This window comes from Hylobates moloch, unplaced genomic scaffold (genome assembly GCF_009828535.3).
Source record: "Hylobates moloch isolate HMO894 unplaced genomic scaffold, HMol_V3 SCAFFOLD_5, whole genome shotgun sequence".
Lineage (NCBI taxonomy): Eukaryota > Metazoa > Chordata > Mammalia > Primates > Hylobatidae > Hylobates > Hylobates moloch.
The window spans coordinates 104,311,263-104,333,764 of NW_026652280.1; the positions used below are offsets into that span (position 1 = coordinate 104,311,263).

Below are 22,502 nucleotides of genomic sequence, written 5' to 3' on the forward strand. Positions count from 1 at the left end.
CAGCACTTTTTTTTTTCTTTTGAGATGGAGTCTCACTCTGTTGCCCAGGCTGGAGTGCAGGGGCACCTCGGTTTGCTGCAACCTCTGCCTCCCAGGTTCAAGCCATTCTCCTGCCTCGGCCACCGGAATAGCTGGGATTACAGGCACGCGGCACCATGCCCGGCTAATTTTTGTATTTTTAGTAAAGATAGGGTTTCACCATGTTTGCCAGGCTGGTCTCGAACACCTGACTTCATGATCCGCCCGCCTCAGCCTCCCAAAGTGCTGGGATTACAGCCACCCCGCCCAGCCCAGCCAATGTATTTCTTTTGGGTGGATGATTTTTTTCTTTTTGGTGAATTATAAATATAACAACAAAATGAAAGAAAAATGAAATTTTAACAGATGTAAACAATAACATGTAAATTATGTTAAAATACCTTTGCAGTGAACTAAATAAGTGGATCAATGTAATCTGCGAAGTACGTATACAACTTCTAAGAATGCAAAGATGTTCAATAGCATAATGGGATTTTTGTTAAAATTTTAATTAAATTTGTATTAAACATTTTGTGAGCGATACATGAAAAGGCAGTACTTTGTAGTGCTAAAATTGTAGTGCTAAAATAGGGGGATGGGTGGAACAGGTTTCCAGTGTCAGACTCCTTTAATTTGCCTCCCACATTACTTACCTGCTGGATGTCCCTTGCTTACCCTCTTTGTTTCTGTTTCCTTAATTGCAAAATGGAAATAGTAGTAGAACCTACCTCATCGTTGTTGTGAGGATTAAATGAGTAAATACATATAAAGCATTTTGGACAGTGCCTACCTCGAATAGCTCAATGCTTCCTATTATCAGGAAACAAAAATTAGCCGGGCGTGGTGGTGTGCGCCTGTAATCCCAGCTACTCAGGAGGCTGAGGCAGGATAACTGCTTGAACCTGGGTGGTAGAGGTTGCAGTGAGCCAAGATCGCACCATTGCACTCCAGCCTGGACGATGGGGTAAGACTCCATCTCAGAAAAAAACAAAGAAAAAAGAAAAAATAAATAAATCTGCACAGCCATCATCTTATTGATTCCCTATTAAAAACTCCTTACTGGCCAGGTGTGGTGGCTCACGCCTGTAATCCCAACAGTTTGTGAGGCCGAGGCGGGCAGATTGCCTGATGTCAGGAGTTCGAGACCAGTCTGACCAATATCGTGAAACTCCATCTCTACTAAAAATACAAAAAAAATTAGCCAGGCGTGTGGCATGCGCCTGTAATCCCAGCTACTCGGGAGACTGAGGCAGGGTAATTGCTTGAACCAGGGAGGTGGAGGTTGCAGTGAGCCGAGATTGCGCCACTGCACTCCAGCCTGGGCGACAGAGCGAGGCTCTGTCTCAAAAACAGACAAAAACTCCTCACTATGTCCCTGTCACTGACCAAAGGAAGTTACCCATTCTCAAATTACTTTCTTCATCCATTGCCTCCAGTTTTGGCTGGCAATATCTCCCATACCAAACCGTTAACACCCAGATCCTTGGCCGGGCGCGGTGGCTCATGCTTGTAATCCCAGCACTTTGGGAGGCCGAGGCGGGCGGATCACGAGGTCAGGAGATCGAGACCACGGTGAAACCCCGTCTCTACCAAAAATACAAAAAATTAGCCGGGCGTGGTGGCGGGCGCCTGTAGTCCCAGCTACTCGGAGAGGCTGAGGCAGGAGAATGGCGTGAACCCGGGATGCGGAGGTTGCAGTGAGCCGAGATCGCGCCACTGCACTCCAGCCTGGGCGACAGAGCAAGACTCCCTCTCAAAAAAAAAAAAAAACACCCAGATCCTTTTAGACTACCAGTTCCATAGCAGGCATTCAAAAGTTAGTCATTTAACTTTTTTCACCAGGGACAAAAGTCCTTAAAAGAGGAAAAAAACTGGAAAGGATTACAAATCACCATGTGAAGTTTAGGTGCTCTAAAGAGCACCTAAAGAGGATTTACAAGATACATTGTTTGCAGGGCAACCACTCAGACGAATCCACGAATCCACCACCATCAAGCAAAGGTTTTTAGTAAAATATCCCTTTTTTTTTTTTTTTTTTTTGAGATGGAGTTTCGCTCTTGTTGCCCAGACTGGCGTGCAGTGGCGCTATCTCGGCTCACTGCAACCTCTGCCTCCCAGGTTCAAGCGATTCTCCTGCCTCGGCCTCCCAAGAAGCTGGGATTACAGGCATGCGCCACCACACCCGGCTAATTTTGTATTTTTAGTAGAGACGGGGTTTCGCCATGTTGGCCAGGCTGGTTTCGAACCCCTGACCACAGGTGATCCGGCCGCCTCGGCCTCCCAAAGTGCTGGGATTACAGGCGCGAGCCACCGCGCCCAGCCTAAAATACCTATTTTAATTGCATTTCAGTGACGTTACTCGGTCATTGACCTCTTACGCAAGGAGGGCGGGATTAGGGAGATAGCTGGACTTCTTCCTCGCCCTCCCTTCACTGGACTGGCTGGCACAGTGAGTAGCGCTGCCCTTGGTCGATTTGGCATTTTCATTGGTCAATTTTTCTTAGGAGGCTGGCCGCGTGTTGACTCCGCCTACTATATAGGCGGGGTCTCCCCGCCACAGGGGCTGGGATGGTGGGGGCGGCTGAAGCCGCCATCTTGGATTCCGCGGTAGCGGAGGCGGCGGTCAGGCGCCGCTTCTGGGGAGTGGCCTTTCTCTTCCCCTCCCTCCCGGTTCGGTGGCGGCGGCTCCTCCCACTCGGGGGGGGGTGGCGCGGCGGCGGTGGCATCTACGGCCATGGCGGCGACTACTGCCAACCCCGGTGAGGAGACGGAGGACTGGGGCGCCTCTAAAGGGGAGGGGCCGAGGGGGCTGACAACTAAGGAGACCCAGGGCTGAGGGGACGCAGCGGGAGCTGAAGGCGCTGGGGCGGGGCGAGGGCCGCGAGAGACAGTGGGGGAGCGGTGACCTGGGGAGGGGCCCGATCCTGGGGACTTGGGTAGACTCGAGGTGGAGGGAGCGAGGGGGCAGGTGGGAGTTGGGGGCTCCCTGTCCTGACCTCCGTTGGAGCGGCGGCCAGTGCGGGGCTGGCCCGTCCTCACTCCTCGGGCGGCGTCTGGTCTGTGATGTGGTCCTCTTTTAACCCTCTGCCCGCTGGAGCCGCTTGATGCCGAAAACTGTAGGCCGAATGGCTCGGTTTACTTTAAGAGTAGTTTGGATTCATAAACCTGGACCACATTGCTCTTTAGTTGAGGTGTTGCTTCCAAACATTTAAAGGTTTAGATTTTAATTTAAAAAATAAAAAATGGACATTCTTTGATATATACGACGTTTCTTTAGGCTGTTACCTCCCACCCGCAACCCCCGTCCCCGTCTCCGTCCCCGGACTATACTTTTGAAACTTAGATCTTGTGTTAAGAGGGCCTGTAGTGTCTTTGCTGCTTGCAGGGGTTTGTGTAATGGTTGTGGTTCCGGACAGGTCTTTAGTTCCACAGCCCCAGGTTTAAATCTTGTTAGGCCTAGGTCGAGGCAATTTCCAAACTCTTTCAGAAAAGTTTGATTCCACACCATTTCTCAATTTCAAAAAATAATCAAATATCAAAAAGATTTGGTCTTCTTTGTCTAAGAGATGGAGTAGGGTGTAGTGCAGTTCTAGAGAGATCAGATCTTCAAATTACTAGTCCCAGCCCTCTTTCCTCTATGTTGCAGTTATTTCTCCTTAGAAGGCATTTCATTTTAGGGGTCTAGTTTATCTTGCAGACCTTGGTCATTATTGCAAAATAAAGTCTATCCTTTTCCAAAAACCAATATATTTGATAGCCTTAAAAAGAAAGGGCCTTGAGATGTGTGTGTGTGTGTTGAGTGGGGCGGAGAATTTCTTGAAAATAAAACAGTGGGAGTGATTACCCCCATCCCCACGTTGAAATTTAAATTAGATTTTTTTCATGTTACTGAAAGGCAGTATGATTTTGCAATATCCAGGTTTTGATAGGACAGTTGAATCACTGAAATTTCTTTTCTACCATGTTTCTGGGAATAGCTATTTTAAGAAATGGTTGTCACATGTCATTATCTTTTTTTAATCTTTTAAATTTTTTTTAAAGGAAAGGGAGGTAAAATTAATCGCAAAAATTACATTGCAGGAAGTGCTGAGTGATAGGATAAAACTATAAAACAGGAAAAATGCCGTTATGGCAAACCTGACCTTGTAGTAATATAACCTATCTGTTAACTATGGAATAAATAAACAAGATTTTTAACTGATCACACATTGCAAAATACTTATATAACCCTAGTTAAATTGCAAAGCATTTCTCTTATTAAGAAGTGGCCTGGGTAAACAAGTTTTAGTTCATATGTCAGAGCTTTTTTCCAGCTGTGTGGGTGGGGTTGCTTTATTTTGTTTTGTTTTTTGAACAGCAGCAACCAGAATGACAGCCTCTTGACCATATTTTCATAAGCTGATCAATATCAGCTTAAATCTTAGCGGAAAATAGCATGTGTTTGTATGTATGTCTGTGTGCAGAATCCTTGTTAATGAAACAGCTTTGTTTACTATGCCTTGGCTGCTTGCTTCTGCACTTTTTAGATTTTCTTTTTCTTTGTTTTCCTTTCTCCTCTCCCCTCTCCCCTGTCCCCTCTCCCCTCTTTTTCTTTTGATACAGGGTCTTGCTCCTTGCTCTGTCGCCCAGTCTGGAGTGCAGTGGCAAGATCGCTGCTCACGGCAGCCTCCACCTCAGGGGCTCAAGTGATCCTCTCACGATCAGCCTCCCGAACAGCTGGGACTACAGGTGCCTTGCCACCATGCCCGGTTAATTTTTAAATTTTTTTTGTAGAGACAGATGCCTTGCTAGGTTGCCCATGCTGATCTTGATCTCCTGGTCTCAAGCAAGCCTTGCCTCAGTCTCTCAAAGTTGGGAATACAGATGTGAGACACTTTGGCCAGATTTCTTTTTTGATGTTGAAAAATTATTCCATCTCTTCTGACTTATCGATCCCATGTTCAGTTCAATCAAATCAGAAGATGTATTTTCTTTTTTCTTTTCTCCCTTTGTACTTGTATATCAAGAGGAAGAGATCATAGATACATTGTGGATTTTCAGTAGCCTTTTGCATTTTGGGAAATGAGATTAATGAAAGGAGGGACATAGGTGGAAATGTACTGTGCTTAGTGAAAGTAAATGTTTTCAGGTCAGAATTCTTTGCTACACTGTCACACCTTCTTTCCTTAGAGCCATTTTAAGGACCAGGGACACCATGCCTATTTCTTTGAGTTTTTTCTACTTTGTATTTTTGCTGTAGTACTAATTCTTTTTTTTTTTTTTTTTTTTTTTTTTTTACAATTCTTGTTAGTTTTGTCAAGAAGATTTTGAAAAATATTTCACTCTTCTCTTTAAGCTTCGCTTGAGTTAATCCTTTTTAAAAATACATTTATTTTTATTTTTGAGACAGGGTCTCACTCTGTCTCCCAGACTGTAGTGCAATGGTGTAATCACAGCTCACTGCAGCCTTGAACTCCTGAGCTCAAGTGATCTTCCCACCTCAGCCTCCTGAGTATCTGGGTCTACAGACACACACCACCACACCTGGATACATTTTTTAACTTTTTGTAGAAATGGGATCTTGCTATGTTGCCCAGGCTGGTCTTGAACTCCTGTCCTCAAGCAGTCCTCCCACCTTAGCCTCCTAAACTGCTGGGATTATAGGTGTGAGCCACTGACCCAGCCAAGTTAATCCTTAGGGTTAGTAATAGTGCTTGAACATGTTAATTGTGCTGGTGGCCCTGCAGTGTTTTTCAAGGGGACCAGGTTCTTCTGCATTTTTCACTGTGGTGCTGCATTAGAAGAAGAGTAAAATATGGTTGATACTCTCTAAGAGTTGTGTTGAAGTAATAGTTCTGTGGATTATTTTTTTTCTCAAATTGATAATTCTTCATATTCTATCATTTTTCACTAGTTCTACTTATCACTGGCAAGTAGAACTCGGTGGGTAGGTGGTCTATGAAACTTTAGGTTATTTCTTTCTTATCTATGGACTAGACAAGTTTTGAGGAACACATTTTTTTTCCCCATAGGAGAGGGTCTTGCTCTGTCACAGAGGCTGGCGTGCAGTGACACAATCATGGCTCACTGCACTCTTGACCTTCTGGGACCATGTGATCCTCCCACTTCAGCCTCCTGAGTAGGTGGGACCACAGGTGTGCACCACTGTGGCTGGCTAATTTTAAATTTTTTTTAGAGACAGGGTCTTGCTATGTTGCCTAGGCCAGTCTTTAACTCCTGGCCTCAAGTGATCTTCCTGCGTTGGGCACTTCCCAAGAGCTGGGATTATAGGCATGAGCCACCATGCCCAGCCAAGGTGGAACACTTTTTAAATTCAATGTGTGATTTGTAATGCATTGGCTGAGGGAACAGTTGGGAGGAGATTAAGTATTTGATTTACAATTCCAAATTCAAACTAGAGATGTTGAATGAGTTTGTAGTAAGTGTAGGTTTTTTTTCTCTCTTGATTCTGGTATTCTCATTAGCAGAGAATTCTTTTTGTGCTATTATGTACAAGTTACTGTGGATGGAGAATGTAGTACAAGGAAAAGGGTAATACCTTTTGGGTTTGTAAGGCTGTCATTTAGGGAGAAAATTTTTTTTAGCTAATTTTCACCTATATAACTTAGTTTTAACTGTGTCAATTAACACAATTCTTACCTGTTACCTTTATTTACCTTTTTCAGATATGGGAAAATAGGGATTCATGCAATGTAAAGTTGTCAAGATACTCTTTTATGGCCAGGTGTGGTGGCTCGTGCCTCTAATCCCTTTGGGGGATTGCTTGAGCCCAGGAATTTGAGACCAGCCCGGACAACATGACAAAACCCCTTTTCTACAAAAAATACAAAAAATTATCCAGGCACTGTGGTGCACTTTTATAGTCCCGGCTACTTGGGAGGCTCAGATGGGAGTATCACCTGAGCCTGGAAAGTTGAGGCTGCAGTGAGCTATGATCATGCCACTGTACTCCAGCCTGGGTGTTGGAGTGAGACCCTGTCCCCCAACAAAAAAAGAGATAATATTTTATTATATTGCAAAGGCCTTTTTTTTTTTTTTTGAGACAGGGTCTTACCGTGTTGCCCAGGCTGGAGTGCAATGGCATGATCTTGGCTCACTGCAACCTCCACCTCCCGGGTTCAAGCTATTCTCCCGCCTCAGCCTCCCGAGTAGCTGGGATTATAGGCACCTGCCATCATGCTGGCTAATTTTTTATTTTTAATAGAGACAGGGTTTCTCCATGTTGGCCAGGCTGGTCTTGAACTCCTCACATCAGTTGATCTGCCCACCTTGGCCTCCCCAAGTGCTGGGATTACAGGCGTGAGCCGCTACTCCCCACTGCCATCTGTTTTTAAGAATGCTGCTTTGGCTGGGCGCAGTGGCTCACGCCTGTAATCCTAACATTTTGGGAGGCCGAGGTGGGCGGATCACCTGAGGTCAGGAGTTCGAGACCAGCCTGGCCAACATGGAGAAACCCCGTCTCTACTAAAAATACAAAAATTAGCCGGGCATGGTGGCAGGTGCCTGTAATCCCAGCTACTCGGGAGGCTGAGGCGGGAGAATCGCTTGAACCTGGAAGGTGGTGGTTGCAGTGAGCTGAGATTGCACCACTGCACTCTAGCCTGGGCGACAGAGTGAGACTCCGTCAAAAAAAAAAAAAAAAAAAAACTGCCTAATATGCCATAATGACTTTAGTAAGTAGACATCAGTGAATCTTCAGGTTGGAAATATGACAACGCCTATCATTTTACACTTAAGGAGACAAACCCAGGGAAAGGAGTGGATAATTAAGTTCCTTCTATATGCCAGGCTGCACTTTCCTATTTTGTTGACTAATCTTTGTGTCTAGTCTGTAGCAACTGTCTCCAACTTTTCACATAAACTCTTCAAATTTATGTCACTTTTCATAATTTCGTCATTGTATTTTGTTGTTTTAAAGTTTTTATTATTTTAAATAGTGACCGGGTCTCACTATATTGCCCCGGCTGGTCTCAAACTCCTGGGCTCAAGCAATCCTCCTGCCTCGACCTCCCAGAGTGCCGGGATTACAGGTGTGAGCCACCCTACGAGGCCCATTTTATATTTTCCCTCCACGTTTTCATTGTAGTTGAATGGACAAGTAAGTTTATGGATTCAACAGTATACTTAGGGCTGGACATGGTGGCTCATACCTGTAATCCTAGCACTTTGGGAGGCTGATGTAGGTGGATTGCTTGAGCCCAAAAGTTTGAGACCAGCCTGGGCAACATGGTGAAACTGCACCTGTACAAAAAAATACAAAAAATTAGCAGGGTGTGGTGGCATCCCCTGTAGTCCCAGCTACGTGGGAGACGGAGATGGGAGGATGACCTGAGCCTGGGAGGTTGAGGCTGCAGTGAGCCATGATTGTGCCACTTCACTCCTGTCTGGGTGACTAGGAGACAGCGTGAGACCCTGTCTCAAAAAACAAAACAAAACCAGCATACTTAGGATATAAGTTCTATGAGAGCAGAACTTTTGCTTTCCTTGTTTACCAGAGCACCACAGTGCTTACAGTGGGTGCCTAGTATGTTGGATTAGAGTTCAATGTGTGTTTGTGGAATAAAAATGAATGTAAAACCCACTGTTAATATGAAATACCTTTGAAGGGATAAGACTAATTAAGCCATTGACATCATGAATTTGTACTAACTATAATAATATCTATTAGTAATATATACCAGCTGTTCTCATTTAATTTTTATAACAATTGTATTAGGTAAGTATTATTATCCTTGTTTTACAGATGAGGAAACTAAGGCACAGAGAGTGAGTAAGTAACTTGTCTGAAGTCACATAGCTACTAGAAGGTAGAGACAGAATTTTATTGTTGGCAGTCCATCTACACAGTCATCATTCTTAATCTCTAAGTTAAGATTTTTTCCATTGTGACTTAGAGTCACCTTCCTACTGAAATGTAGTACAATGGATATCTTTTGAGAAGGAGGTAGCTAGAGTATTGTCTTTTTTGTAGATGAAAAGGGTGAAATACCACATTAGGCAGCCTGGGGGCAAGGCATTGCTTGGTTGGAGAACCAAGTGCAAGGTGCTGAAAAAAGGAGCTAGAAGAGTAGTTTCCAGGCTGAGTGTGGTGGCTCACACCTGTAATCTCAGCACTTTGAGAGGCCAGGGTGAAAGGATTGTTTAAGCCCAGGAGTTGGAGACCAGCCTGAGCAATATAGTGAGACCTTGTCTCCACAAAAATATATATTAAAAAATTAGCTAGATGTGGTGGTGGATGCCTATAGTCCCAACTACTTGGGAGGCTGAGGTGGTGGGAGGATCTCTGAGCTTGCTAGGTCAAGGCTGCAGTGAGCCATGATCACGCCACCGGACTCTAGTCTGGGTGACAGAGTGAGCCCCTGTCTCTAGGGAAAAGAAAAAAAAAAGTAGTTTCCTAAAATCTTTTCTGTAACATTCTATAATTCTTTTTTTTGTTTTGTTTTGTTTTTTTGAGACTGAGTGTCCCTCTGTCACCCAGGCTGGAGTGCAGTGGCACGATCTCGGCTCACTGCAAGCTCCGCCTCCCAGGTTCACGCCATTCTCCTGCCTCAGCCTCCCGAGTAGCTGGGACTACAGGCATCCACCACCATGCCCCGCTAATTTTTTGTATTTTTAGTAGAGACGGGGTTTCACTGTGTTAGCCAGGATGGTCTCGACCTCCTGACCTCGTGATCCGCCCGCCTCGGCCTCCCAAAGTGCTGGGATTACAGGCGTGAGCTACCGCGCCCGGCCTAACATTCTATATTTCTTTCTCCTAGTTCTGTGTTTCAATTCTTTAAATACTTTTAAGGGTTTTTTTGAGACAAGGTCCTGTTGTGTCAGCCAGGCTGGAGTGCAATAGCGTGACCATAGGTTGCTGCAACACCTCAAATTCCTAGGCTCAAGAGATTCTCCCTCCTCAGTTTCCTGAGTAGTTGGGACCGTAGATATGCACCATTATGCCCAGCTAATTTTTTAATTTTGTAGAGACAGGATCTCGCTATGTTGCCCAGGCTGGTCTTTTTTTTTTTAATTTTATTATTATTTTTTGAGACGGAGTCTTGCTCTGTCACCCAGGCTGGAATGCAGTGGCGTGATCTCAGCTCACTGCAACCTCCGCCTCCCAGGTTCAAGCGATTCTCCTGCCTCAGCCTCCTGAGTAGCTGGGACTACAGGCGCGTGCCACCACGCCTGGCTAATTTTTGTATTTTTAGTAGAGACGGGGTTTTACCATGTTGGCCAGGATGGTCTCGATCTCCTGACCTCGTGATCTGCCCGCCTCGGCCTCCCAAAGTGCTGGGATTACAGGCGTGAGCCACCGCACCAGCCTGCCCAGGCTGGTCTTAAACTGTTGTCCTCGAGTGATCCTCCTGCTGTTGGCCTCCCAGATTGCTGAGATTACAGGCATGAATCATGCACTGCAGCTTTTAGGGTTGTTATTAGAATCCTCTCCAAGTTCTTGATACTCCATAATTGAACCTCTCCTAAAAACTTGGTTTCAGAGACACTGTTGCTAGGTCTTTATCACTGATTGTTCCTTCTTTGTCCTTTTTGCTTATTTTTCTGCCTGTTTCTTTCTCTTTTTCTGTATGCGTCGTCTTTGTTCTTCTCACCCTTGAGGGTAGGACTCTTTTTTGAGACGGTCTTGCTGTGTTGCCCAAGTTGGTCTTGAACTCCTGAGCTCAAATGATCCTCCCACCTCTGCTTCCCGAGTAGCTGGGATTACAAGTGTACACCACAGTGCCCGGCTTGGGGCTAGAACTAAATAGTAAACCAAGCAGTTTCCTTCATTTCTTCCCATTTGCCCACCTACCTGCCTTCCTAGCTGCTTGCCTTCCTACTTCAATTTGACATTCACTTGGTATCTACCATAATCCTCTTCCCTTTGTATTAGTCCATTCTCACACTGCTATAAAGAACTACCTGAGACTGGGTAATTTATGAAGAAAAAAGGTTTAATTGACTCATAGTTCTGCAGACTGTATGGGAGGCATGGCTGGGGAGGCCTCAGGAAACTTGGAATCATGGCGGAAGGTGAAGGGGAAGCAAGCATGTCTTCACATGGCTGGCAGGATAGAGGCAGAGAAGGGGAAGGTGCTACACACTTCCAAACAGCCAGATCTCTTGAGAACTCTATCATGAGAGAGCATTAGGGGAATGGTGCTAAACCATTGGAAACCACCCCCATAATCCAATAACCTCCCACCAGACTGCACCTTCAACACTGGGGATTACAATTTGACATGATATTTGGGTGGAGACACACAGAGCCAAACCATATCACCCTTCATTTATCTTTTATGTATAAAAGACTCCAAAAATTTCATTCCTGGCTTCTCACATAAACTACTTTCCTATATTTTTTATCTATTTAAAAGATATATGTCTTTATTTTTAAAGTTGAGACAAGGTTTTACTGTGTTGCCCAGGCTGGTCTTGAAGTCCTAGGCTCAAGCATTCCTCCCACTTCAGCCACCTGAGTAGCTGGACTACAGGTATGTGCCATTGTGCCTGGCTGCATCTCTGTTTGAATAGTTTTTTGTTTTTTTTTTTAATTTATAGAAACGAGGTCTCACTGTATTGCCCAGACTGGTCTTGAACTGCTGAGCTCAAGTAGTCCTCCGTCTTGGTCTCCCTAGTAGCTGGGATTATAGGTGTATGACACCATGCCCAGCTCTATTTGAGTAAACTTTTTTTTTTTTTTTTTTTTTTTTTAAAGACAAGGTCTTTCTGTGTTGCCCAGGCTGGAATGCAGTGGTGCGATCTTGGTTCACTGCAGCCTCCGCCTGCTAGGTTCAAATGATTTTTGTGCCTCAGCCTCTTGAGTAGCTGGGACTACAGTGTGCCACCACACCTGGCTAATTTTTTGGATCTTTAGTAGAGATGGGGTTTCACCATGTGGGCCAGGCTGGTCTTGAACTCCTGTCTTCAAGTGATCCGCCTGCCTTGGCCTCCCGAAGTGCTGGGATTACAAGTATGAGCCATTGTGCCCAGCCTCTATTTGAATAATCTTTAACATCCTATATATGTATGTACTCACCAGTATTACCTTTAAATCTGCTGTCCTTCCTACCTTTCTGTGTCTTTCATCACTATCACAATTCAGTTTTTCATTTCCCCAGGCTAAGGAACTATAAGTGTTTGGATTTTATTTTTTATGTGTTTATCTGGGTTATTACCTCTTCTCAGGTCTTTTGCCAAATATACGTGTGTGTGTGTGTGTGTGTATGTATATGTGTATACATACATACATAAAAGTTATTTAAATCAAAACTATATATGCATATATTAATATTTAAAGACTTAAATAGTTTTATAAAATGTTTGTTACAAAAAAATTATAAGGGAGTCCTCTGCTCCCCTTCTCTCATTTCCTTCTCTCCAGTGGCATCATTTTTATTTATTTTAACAGAATTCTTTGTTTCTGTTTAAATAAAATGTCCCAGTGAAAGACATTAGTTTCCACATCGAAGGGGCACTGCACACATCAAGGCCCATTATGCTGAAATATCAGCATCAGATAGAAAGAGAATATCCTATAAGCTTCAGAGAGAATAAGATTATTCACATTCAAAAGTTTGAGGAATCAGATTGGTCTTTTTTCTCAGTAGTCATGCTGAAAAGTAGAAGACCTTGGAACAGGCTGACCTTGGTGGCTCATGCCTGTAATCCCAGCATTTTAGGAGGCTGAGGCAGGTGGATCACCTGACGTCAGGAGTTTGAGACCAGCCTGGCCAACATGGTGAAACCCCGTCTCTACTAAAAATACAAAAATTAGTTGGGCGTAGTGGTGCGTGCCTGTAGTACCAGCTACTTGGGAGGCTGAGACAGAAGAATTGCTTGAACCTGGGAAGCAGAGGTTGCAGTGAGCCCAGATTGTGCCACTGTACACCAGCCTGGGCGAAAGAGCAAAGACTCTGTCTCAAAAAAGAAAAAAAAAAAACAAAAAAAAACACTTTGGAGCAATGCCTTCAAAATTCTGAGGAAAAATAAATTCTAATTTAGAATTCCATAGCTAGGCAAACTATCAGTTAGTGAAATAGAAGAAATATTTTCATACATCCAAGGCATTTCTTACACCCTTTCAGGAATCCACTAGAAGATAGGCTCTACCAGTAGGAGACAGTAAACCAAGAAAGTGGAGATATGAAATATAGGAAATAGGCAGTATAACACAGAAGAAAAATGAATCATGTAGTATGCATACATTGGTGTTAGTTTTCCTGTTTTCAGTACGGCTCTCTCACTTTCACCTTTACCTGGTGTTCACTAGACTGTAAGACCTTTGATTTATACTCTCCAGAGAGTAAATCTGTCTTTTGACAGAATGGAGAGGGATAGTTGCCTTGGTTAGAAGGAATAGAGAAAAGGATCTAGGAATCCATCTCTGTAGTAAACAGACGCTGAACTAATCCTCCTTATTTTCACTTCATTCACCCTACCCTGCATACCCAGGGTTACCTGGACTCACCAGCTTCTGAGACTTTGGGGAGTTCCATAGTGTAAATTGAATTGGTTTTCTACTTTTTCCCTTGTCTGTTTAGGATTTAGTTCTTGTTGATCTCCCAAGGCAATAGTCCATTTTATCTCTAGTTTCAAAAAAATTATTGCTGCTCTTCTCTTATTCTTTCCATCCTTGTGGTTTTATGTCTTGTGTAAAAATTTTTTCTTTTAAAAAATTTTTTCCTGTGTGTGAGTGAAGAGAGAAGAGAGCAGAAATAGATAGATACATTTACTTCACTATCCTTATTCAGAAGTTGCATAGTTTAAAATTTTAGAAGTAACTACCTTTTCGTCATGCCATCCTCATTTAGGCCTTTATCACCGTGTTTTTTATTGATCATGTCTTCCTACCTATTACTTCAAACTTTAAATCTGTCAGATTAATTTTAATTTATATTTTCATCTTGTTACTCAGACTTAAAGTTGTATGTTTGTCTTTGTTGAATCTGATCCGGGTGTTTCATCATGGCTTTCAAAGCTTTCTCTCAGTTAGCACTTGACATCTTACCTTTTATAGGTCTTTTTCTTTACAGCTCTTCACAGTTGCTGTTATGTGTCACCTAATGACACTTTGGTCTTCAAAGGACTGCATGTATGATGGTGGTCCCATAAGATTATAATGGAGATGAAAAATTCCTATTGCCCAGTGACATCATAGTTGTCATAAGGTCTTAGCACAACACATTACTTTTTCTACGTTTAGGTACATAAATAGTTACCACTGAGTTATAGTTGCCTACAGTGTTCAGTATAGTAACATGTTGTACAGGTTGGGAGTAATAGGCTATTACTGGGAGTAGTAGGCTACATATAGGTATGTAGGCTATACACCTACATACCTAGGTGTGTAGTGGCTATACCATCTACAGCGGTAGTGGCTATACCATCTGTAGTGGCTATAGATTTGTGTAAGTATACTCAATGATATTCACACAATGTTGAAATCTAATGACACATTTCTCAGAACGTATCCCTGTTGTTAAGTGATACATGACTGTATTTTCATATCTCCCTTTAGACTTGCTCATGTACTTTTATCTATGTGGAATGCATTTTTCTTCTTCTTTACTTTTTTTTTTTTTTGGAGACAGAGTTTTGCTCTTGTTGACCAGGCTGGAGTGCAGTGGCTCGATTGGCTCACTGCAACCTCTGCCTCCTGGGTTCAAGCAATTCTCCTACCTCAGCCTCCTGAGTAGCTGGGATTACAGGCGCCTGGTAATTTTTTATATTTTTAGTAGAGACGGGGTTTCACCATGTTGGTCAGGCTGGTCTTGAACTCCTGACCTCAGGTGATCCACCCACCTCGGCCTCCCAAAGTGTTGGGATTACAGGTGTGAGCCACTGCGCCTGGCCTCCTTTACTTTTTTTAAGGCCTAGCTTGACTTACCTTTTTGAAACTTCCCCATGGGCTGGTTGCCTGCCTTCTTTATTTCCGTCAGTTTCCTCTTCATATTGAGCATCTTCTCTGCAAGGTACTATGCCAGGCCTTAATTTAAACCAGGATTATCTTCTCTGAATTTCCCTGGCACCCTTTTTTTTTTTTTTTTTGAGACAGAGTCTCATTCTGTTGCCCAGGCTGGAGTGCAGTGGCGTGATCTTGGCTCACTGCAACCTTTGCCTCCCAGGCGATTCTCATGCCTCAGCCTCCCAAGTAGCTGGGATTATAGACGTGCACCATCATACCTGACTAATTTTTGTATTTTTAGTAGAGACGGGATTTTGCCGTGTTGGTCAGGCTGGTCTCGAACTTGACCTTAAGTGATCTACCCACCTCAGCCTCCTAAAGTGCTGGTGTTACAGGCATGAGCCACTGTGCCTGGCCTCCATGGTAATCTTTTTTTTTTTTTTTTTGAGACAGAATCTTGCTCTGTCACCCAGGCTGGAGTGCAGTGGCACGATCTTGGCTCATTGCAACCTCCGCCTTTTGTGTTCAAGCGATTCTTCTGCCTCAGCCTCCTGAGTAGCTGGGGCTACAGGGGCGCGCCACCATGCCTGGCTAATTTTTGTATTTTTAGTAGAGACGGCGTTTCACTGTATTGGCCAGGCTGGTCTCGAACTCCAGATGTCGTGATCTTCCCGCCTCGGCCTCCCAAAGTGCTGGGATTACAAGTTTGACTCCATGGTACTCTTATATCCTATATAAATGTATTACTAGAAGTATGAACTTTTTTTTTTTTTATGGAGGCAGGATCTCACTATGTTGCTCAGGCTAGTTTTGAACTCCTGAGCTCAAGCAGTCCTCATGCCTTGGCCTCCCGAAGTGTTGGGATTATAGGCATAGCCACTGCACTTGGCCCTGAACTTTTCTTTTTAATGGAAAAAGTGTTTTTTCTTAGGAAAGTAACATATGCTTACTATTTCAAATTTATAGGCTGAAATAGAAAAATTAGCAGTAACATAAAAATATACTCAGCCTTAATGTATGTTAAACTAACAGTGGTAATTGTTTTTTACCAAGAAAATGACCACAAATTTGAAGGATTCCCAAAACACAGTGCTGTTGGAGGTATGGCTAAATCGATGCAGTGGATGAGGCTCTAAATTGGTATAACCTCCTTGGCAGGTAACGGGCAATCAAAGTTTTAAATGTGTCGACCCTTAGGCCCAGGGAGTCATTTTCAGAAATAATATGGAAGTACTGGCACCTGTGCATGAAGATACACAATGATGTTCATTGAAACATTATTTATAATAGTGAAGGTTTGAATGTCATAACTATACATTTATAGTACAGAGTACTATGTAACTGTTAAAAAGAATGATCTACATGTGTATTTATTGCCCTAGCAATATATTGTTACGTGGAATAGAAAAAGTTCAGAATAAGTACATCTGTACTTATGGTGGGCTTATGGCTTGATAAACCCATTGTAAATTGAAGACATCCTAAGTCAAAAATACATATAATACACTTAACCTATTCTTAGCCTAGACTACCTTGAATGTGTGTAGAATACTTACATTAGCCTACAGTGGGCAAAATAATCTAACTTAAATTCTACTTTGTAATAAAGTATTGATATTATGTAATTTACAGAACATCGTACATTACACTGAAATTGTAATGGTTTCCCACTATCATAAAGGTGAAAAGCCCTACATGGAACCATTATAAGTCAGGACTGTTTAGTATGACTCTTTTTTTTTTTTGGGTAAAAATTACCAAAAGGGCGTGGTGACTCACGCCTGTAATCAGGCACATACCACATGTATGGCCAATTTTGTTCATTTTTTTTAGAGATAGGGTCTCACTATGTTGCCCAGGGTGGTCTTGAACTTCTGGACTCAAATGATCCTCCTCCCTCGGCCTTTTAAAGTGCTAGCCTTACAGTTGTAAGCCACCATGTTCAGCCCCACAGTTTCTTTATCCATTAACCAGTAGATAGACACTTGGGTTGCCCTCACCCTTGACTGTTGTTGAATAGTACTTCTATGAACGTGGGTGTACAAATGTTTCTTTGAGACCCTGCTTTCAATTCTTTCAGGTATATACCCAGAGGTGGAATTGCTGGATCATGTGGTAATTCTATTTTTAATTTAATTTTTTTTTTTTTTGCGATGTTGTCTTGCTGTGTTTCCCAGCCCGATCTTGGACTCAGGATTCTCCTGCCTCAGACCCCTGAGTAGCTGGGACTACAGGTGTGCACCACTGCACCCAGCTTTATTTTTAATTTTTGGAGGCATCTCCATACTGTTTTCTGTTGCCATTACACCATTTCCACTAGCAGTGCATAAGGGTTTTAATTTCTCCACATCCTTGCCAACCCTTTATTTATTTATAAATTTTTGGATAATAGTCATCTTAATGAGTAGCAAATGCTTTCTCATTGTGGTTTTGATTTGCATTTCCCTAGTGATTGGTTATGTTGAACACTTTACATGTATTTATTGGCCATTAGTGTATCTTCTTTGTAGAATGCTTGTTCAAGTTCTTTGCCCATTTTAAAATTGGGTTTGCTTTTTTTGAGTTGTAGGAGCTCTTTATATATTTAGTTTTATTTTTTATTTATTTTTTTGAGGCGGAGTCTTTCTCTGTCGCTCAGGCTGGAGTGCAGTGGCACGATCTTGGTTCACTGCAACCTCTGCCTCCTGGGTTCAATTAATTCTCCCTGCCTCAGCTTCCTGAGTAGCTGGGATTACAGGCGCCCACCACCATGCCTGGCTAATTGTTGTATTTTTAGTAGAGATGGGATTTCACCATGTTGACCAGGCTGGTCTCCAACTCCTGACCTCAGGTGATATGCCCGCCTTGGTCTTCCAAAGTGCTGGGATTACGGGTGTGAGCCACTGTGCCTGGCCGCTCTTTATATATTTTGGATATTCTGTGTTGCATATATGATTCGAAAATTTTTTTTTCTGCTGGGCACGGTGGCTCACGCCTGTAATCCTAGCATTTTGGGAGACTGAGGTGGGCGGATCACTTGAGGTCAGGAGTTAAAGACCAGCCTGGCCAACATGGTGAAACCCCATCTCTAATAAAAATACAAAAATTAGCCGGGCGTGGTGGTGCGTGCCTGTAATCCCAGCTATTTGGGAGGCTGAGGCTCGAGAATCACTTGAACCTGAGAGTCGGAGGTTGCAGGAAGCTGAGATTGCACTACTGCACTCCAGCCTGGGCAACAGAGTGAGACTCTGTCTCAAAAAAAAAAAAAAAGAAATTTTTTCTTCTATTCCATGGGTTGCCTTTTCACTCTGTTGGTAGTGTTATTTGATGCACAAAATATTGCACATTATACAGTGTGAACTAACAAAAAACAATGAGATATGTGTGTAGATAGATATTCATGATGTATATTGAAATGACAAGAGCAAGTTGAAGATCAGGCCTCCATTTTTTACTAAGAAAAAAAATGCACCTTTTTTTTTTTTTTAGACAGGATCTTGCTCCGTTGCCCAGGGTGGAGTGCAGTGGTGCAATCACAACTCACTGCAGCCTCGACCTCCCAGGCTCAAGTGATCCTCCCACATCAACCTCTTGAGTAGCTGGGACTACAGGCATGGGCCACCATGCTGGCTAACTTGTATTTTTTGTACAGATGAGGTTTCACTGTGTTGCAAAGGCTAGTCTCGAACTCCTGGGCTCAAGTGATCTGCCCACCTTGGCCTCTCAAAGCTCTAGGATTACAGGCATGAGCCACTGTGCCCAGCCTGCACCTCTTTTTGATTACAGAGATAAATAAAAAAAAAAAGTAAGAGATAAAATATACTCAGGGCTGGGCTCAGTGGCTCACACCTGTAATTCCAGTGCTTTGGGAAGCTGAGGTGGGAGTATTGCTTGAGCTCAGGAGTTTGAGACCAGCCTGGGGAACATAGTGAGACCCTATCTCTACAAAAAAAAAAAGAAAAATAAATCACCTAGGTGTGGTGGTGCCCACCTGTAGTCCCAGCTACTTAGGAAGCTGAGACAGGAGGATCACTTGAGCCCGGGAGGTTGAGGCTGCAGTAAGCCGTGATCATGCCACTGTACTCCAGCCTGGGCTGGACAAAGTGAGACCCTGTCTTAAAAAAAAAAAAAAAAAGTACTCAGCTGTTAGTAATGGTTACTGCTGGGGGATGAGATTGAATTGGAAGGAGAGAGGAGAGATGGGGGGCGGTGGGGGGGCAGGAAAGGGAGATAATAATGAGGGACTTTCAGTTTTACTTTACATAATTTTCTTTTAAGTATTGGAATTTAGGTGATTTTTCCTTTTGGGTTTTTCTGTATTTTCCAATCACAATAAATAAAATAACTTATAAATATTTGTTGCATGAATGAAATGTATAAACCCATTTATGTATGTATTTTTTAAAAATTAGTATATTATTAAGTGTATACAATATTAGTATATTGTTAAGTACATACAAGCTTTTTAACATGAAGGTTGCAGAATATAGTACTTCTTCCAAACTCTATGACGTGGGGGGAACTGAAGTATGGGGATATCTCATACCAGTGTAAGAATTCAAGAAGAGACTGTGTGTGGTGGCTCATGCCTATAATCCCAGCACTTTGGGAGGCCAAAGCAGGACGATCTCTTGGAGCTAGGCGTTCAAGACCAGCCTGGGCAACATATCAAGACCCCATGCCTAAAAAAAAAAAAAAAAATTAGCTGGGTGTGGTAGTGCGGGCCTGTAGTCCTAGCTGTTGCGGAAGCTGAGGTGGGAGGATTGCTTGAGCCCAGGAGTTTGAGGCTGTAGTGAGCTATGATTACACCAGTGCACTCTAGCCCAGGCAACAGAGTGACACCTGGTCTCAAAAAAAAAAATCAAGAAGAGCAATCTGGATATGAGCATTTGGGATTTTTAGCAAACTGCTGAGATTTTGTCTATAGCTTGAACCTTTCTTTTAGCTAACTTGATGATACTGATGATAAGCAAGGACGGTCTTTTTAAAAATGTTTACTTCATTATTTTTCTGACAGAAATGACATCAGATGTACCATCACTGGGTCCAGCCATTGCCTCTGGAAACCCTGGACCTGGAATTCAAGGTGGAGGAGCCATTGTCCAGAGGGCTATTAAGCGGCGATCAGGGTGAGTTTGAGTGTAGTGTGTTATGAATATCTCTCTTATAAACCAACTTTAGTTGCTGAATTTATTTAGTTGCAGAACTCACTTGGCTATTCCTGACCATCTCACTTCAACTTGATTACTTACTACACTACTGTCATAAAAGTCTCCTTAGTCCCTGTATTTTTGTTTATGAAGAATTTATGTTTTTATCCAAGTTTCCCATAAGCAGTTCTTTTTTTAAACCAAAATTTCTGTAAGGTAAAGGACTGTAGCTAAGCCCAGAGATTTTACTATGCCTGAGAAAACTGCTGCTTTCATTAAGCTTTGTTTCTGTTTTCCCAAAATCATTTTGGTAGGTTGCTTTTCTGAATTTAGAGAATGCTGAGCTCTAGATTAGCTGTCTTCTAAGTTATTGATATGTTGCTTGGTTTGGAATGCAGAGTCCATTCAGCTCCAAAAGTATTTATTAAATTCCTAATTAGTGTTATGGCATTGTGCTGATTCCAAGTAGGATACAAAGATGAATAAGACACAGTCCTTGTTTCTAAGTTGGTTGTGTTCTGATAGAAATAATTATTATACACATGAATATATGATTGAATATGCCTAGTTTTGTTAGGAACAAATTTGGTACTATGTTTTTCTGTGTATGGAAATATACATTTGTTGGTAAAGATTGAGAAAAGCTTCAGAAAGGAGGTTGCCTTAGAGGGGCCTGGAAGAATGGGCACTATTTTATTTACTTTTTGGTATTAAATTTTCCTTTTTCCTTCTTTTTCTTTTTAAAAATTGTGGGGCTAATTATAACCAGTCTTTAAGTTTTGTCCCACCAATAGTAATGGAAGAGTGATGCCTGGGTTCAGTGGTAACATGAGTAACATATTAAGACTTGCTATGTATTCAGTAGCTTTACAGATTTTAACCATTTGCTGAAGCATAAGCTAAATAAGTAACTTTATAAGATTGTAAAGCTAGTAAGTGTCAGATATAGGATATGAACCTTGGGGGTTTAGCTTTGTAGCTTACTCTTTAAACACCATGTTATGGTTGTGTATAGTAACAAACAAAAGTATTATAAATACCAAAATTAGGGCATCACTTGAGAAAGTCATAGTATATTTAAAATGGAATGCTATGTAGTTATAAGTGACTAATATGTTTCAGTGTAGAAAAATGTTCACAATCTATTAAAGGTTACAGTATTATAGTATTTCACTGTCAAAAAATATGTATTACATGTACATAGGAAAAAACTGAAAGAATATATACCAGATTTCTGGGTAATAGTATTATGGGTGACTTATGGTTTCTTTTGTTTTTGATTTTTCAGATTTTCTGAAATGAACATATATGATTGGTAATCAGAAAAATATATTAAAGGAAGTCTTTAAAAATTTTCTTTTTGGTTTTTTTAGAGACAGGGTCTTGCACCCTGGCTGGAGTACAGAGGCACAATCATGGCCCACTGCAGCCTCAAACTCCTGCTCAAGCAGTTCTCCTGCCTTGGCCTCCCAAAGTACTGGGATTACAGGTGTGAGCCACTTCACCCATCCTAAAAGAAGTCTTTTAATATTTCTTTTATTTTTATTTATTTATTTATTTATTTTCGAGGCAGAATCTTGCTCTGCTGCCAGGCTGGAGTGCAGTGGTGTGATCTCGGCTCACTGCAATCTCCACTTCTCTGGTTCAAGGGATTCTCCTGCTTCAGCCTCCCAAGTAGCTGGGACTACAGGCGTGCACCACCACGCCCGGCTAATTTTTGTATTTTTAGTAGAGATGGGATTTCACCATGTTGGCCAGGCTGGTCTCAAACTCCTGACCTCAGGTGATATGCCCACCTTGGCCTCCCAAAGTGCTGGTATTACAGGCATGAGCCACCATGCCCAGCCTAATATTTCTTTTATTTATTTATTTATTTTATTTTTTATTTATTTTTTTATTTTTTATTTTTTATTTTTTATTTTTTTGAGGCAGTCTTGCTCCGTCGCCCAGGCTGGAGTGCAGTGGTGCGATTTCAGCTCACTGTAACCTCCGCCTCCCAGGTTCACGCCATTCTCCTGTCTCAGCCTCCCAAGTAGCTGGGACTATAGGTGCCCACCACCACGCCCAACTAATTTTTTTGTATTTTTAGTAGAGACAGGGTTTCACCATGTTAGCCAGGATGGTCTCGATCTCCTGACCTCGTGATCCACCCGCCTCGGCCTCCCGAAGTGCTGGGATTACAGGCATGAGCCACTGTGCCCGGCCCATATTTCTTTTAAAGAAAGATTGGAAAATACAGAAAGTTAGAAAGAACAATAAAAAAGCCAAAATCTACTACCATGTTTTTTAGCGCATGTCCTTCAGTCTTTATATGTAAATTGTTTTTAATAGTTATGTAATTATATAGTTTTACATAGCCTGGTCTTTTCACCTTATGTAAATAATAAGCAATACACATGCACACACACATTTTGGCACCTTATATAAATAATAAGCAATACACACACACACACACACACACACACACA

The 22,502-nt window shown here is 42.5% G+C and overlaps 1 protein-coding gene across 14 annotated transcripts in view; it reads left to right on the forward strand.

Moving 5' to 3' along the window:
- The first annotated feature begins 2,570 nt into the window (after nucleotides 1-2,570).
- ARNT (aryl hydrocarbon receptor nuclear translocator) overlaps nucleotides 2,571-22,502 on the forward strand; it is a 61,201-nt gene continuing 41,269 nt past the window's right edge. For 5 of the 14 annotated variants that reach the window (XM_058439314.1, XM_032154762.2, XM_058439318.1 and 2 more), the window contains exons 1-2: nucleotides 2,573-2,777; nucleotides 19,902-20,013. In XM_058439314.1, the coding sequence (XP_058295297.1) occupies nucleotides 19,914-20,013 (100 nt within the window). In that variant the 5' untranslated portion in view covers nucleotides 2,573-2,777; nucleotides 19,902-19,913. Of the gene's footprint in view, nucleotides 2,778-16,985; nucleotides 17,021-19,901; nucleotides 20,014-22,502 lie in introns of those variants that run through there. The other 9 variants (XM_032154751.2, XM_032154753.2, XM_032154755.2 and 6 more) reach the window with 6 other exon arrangements.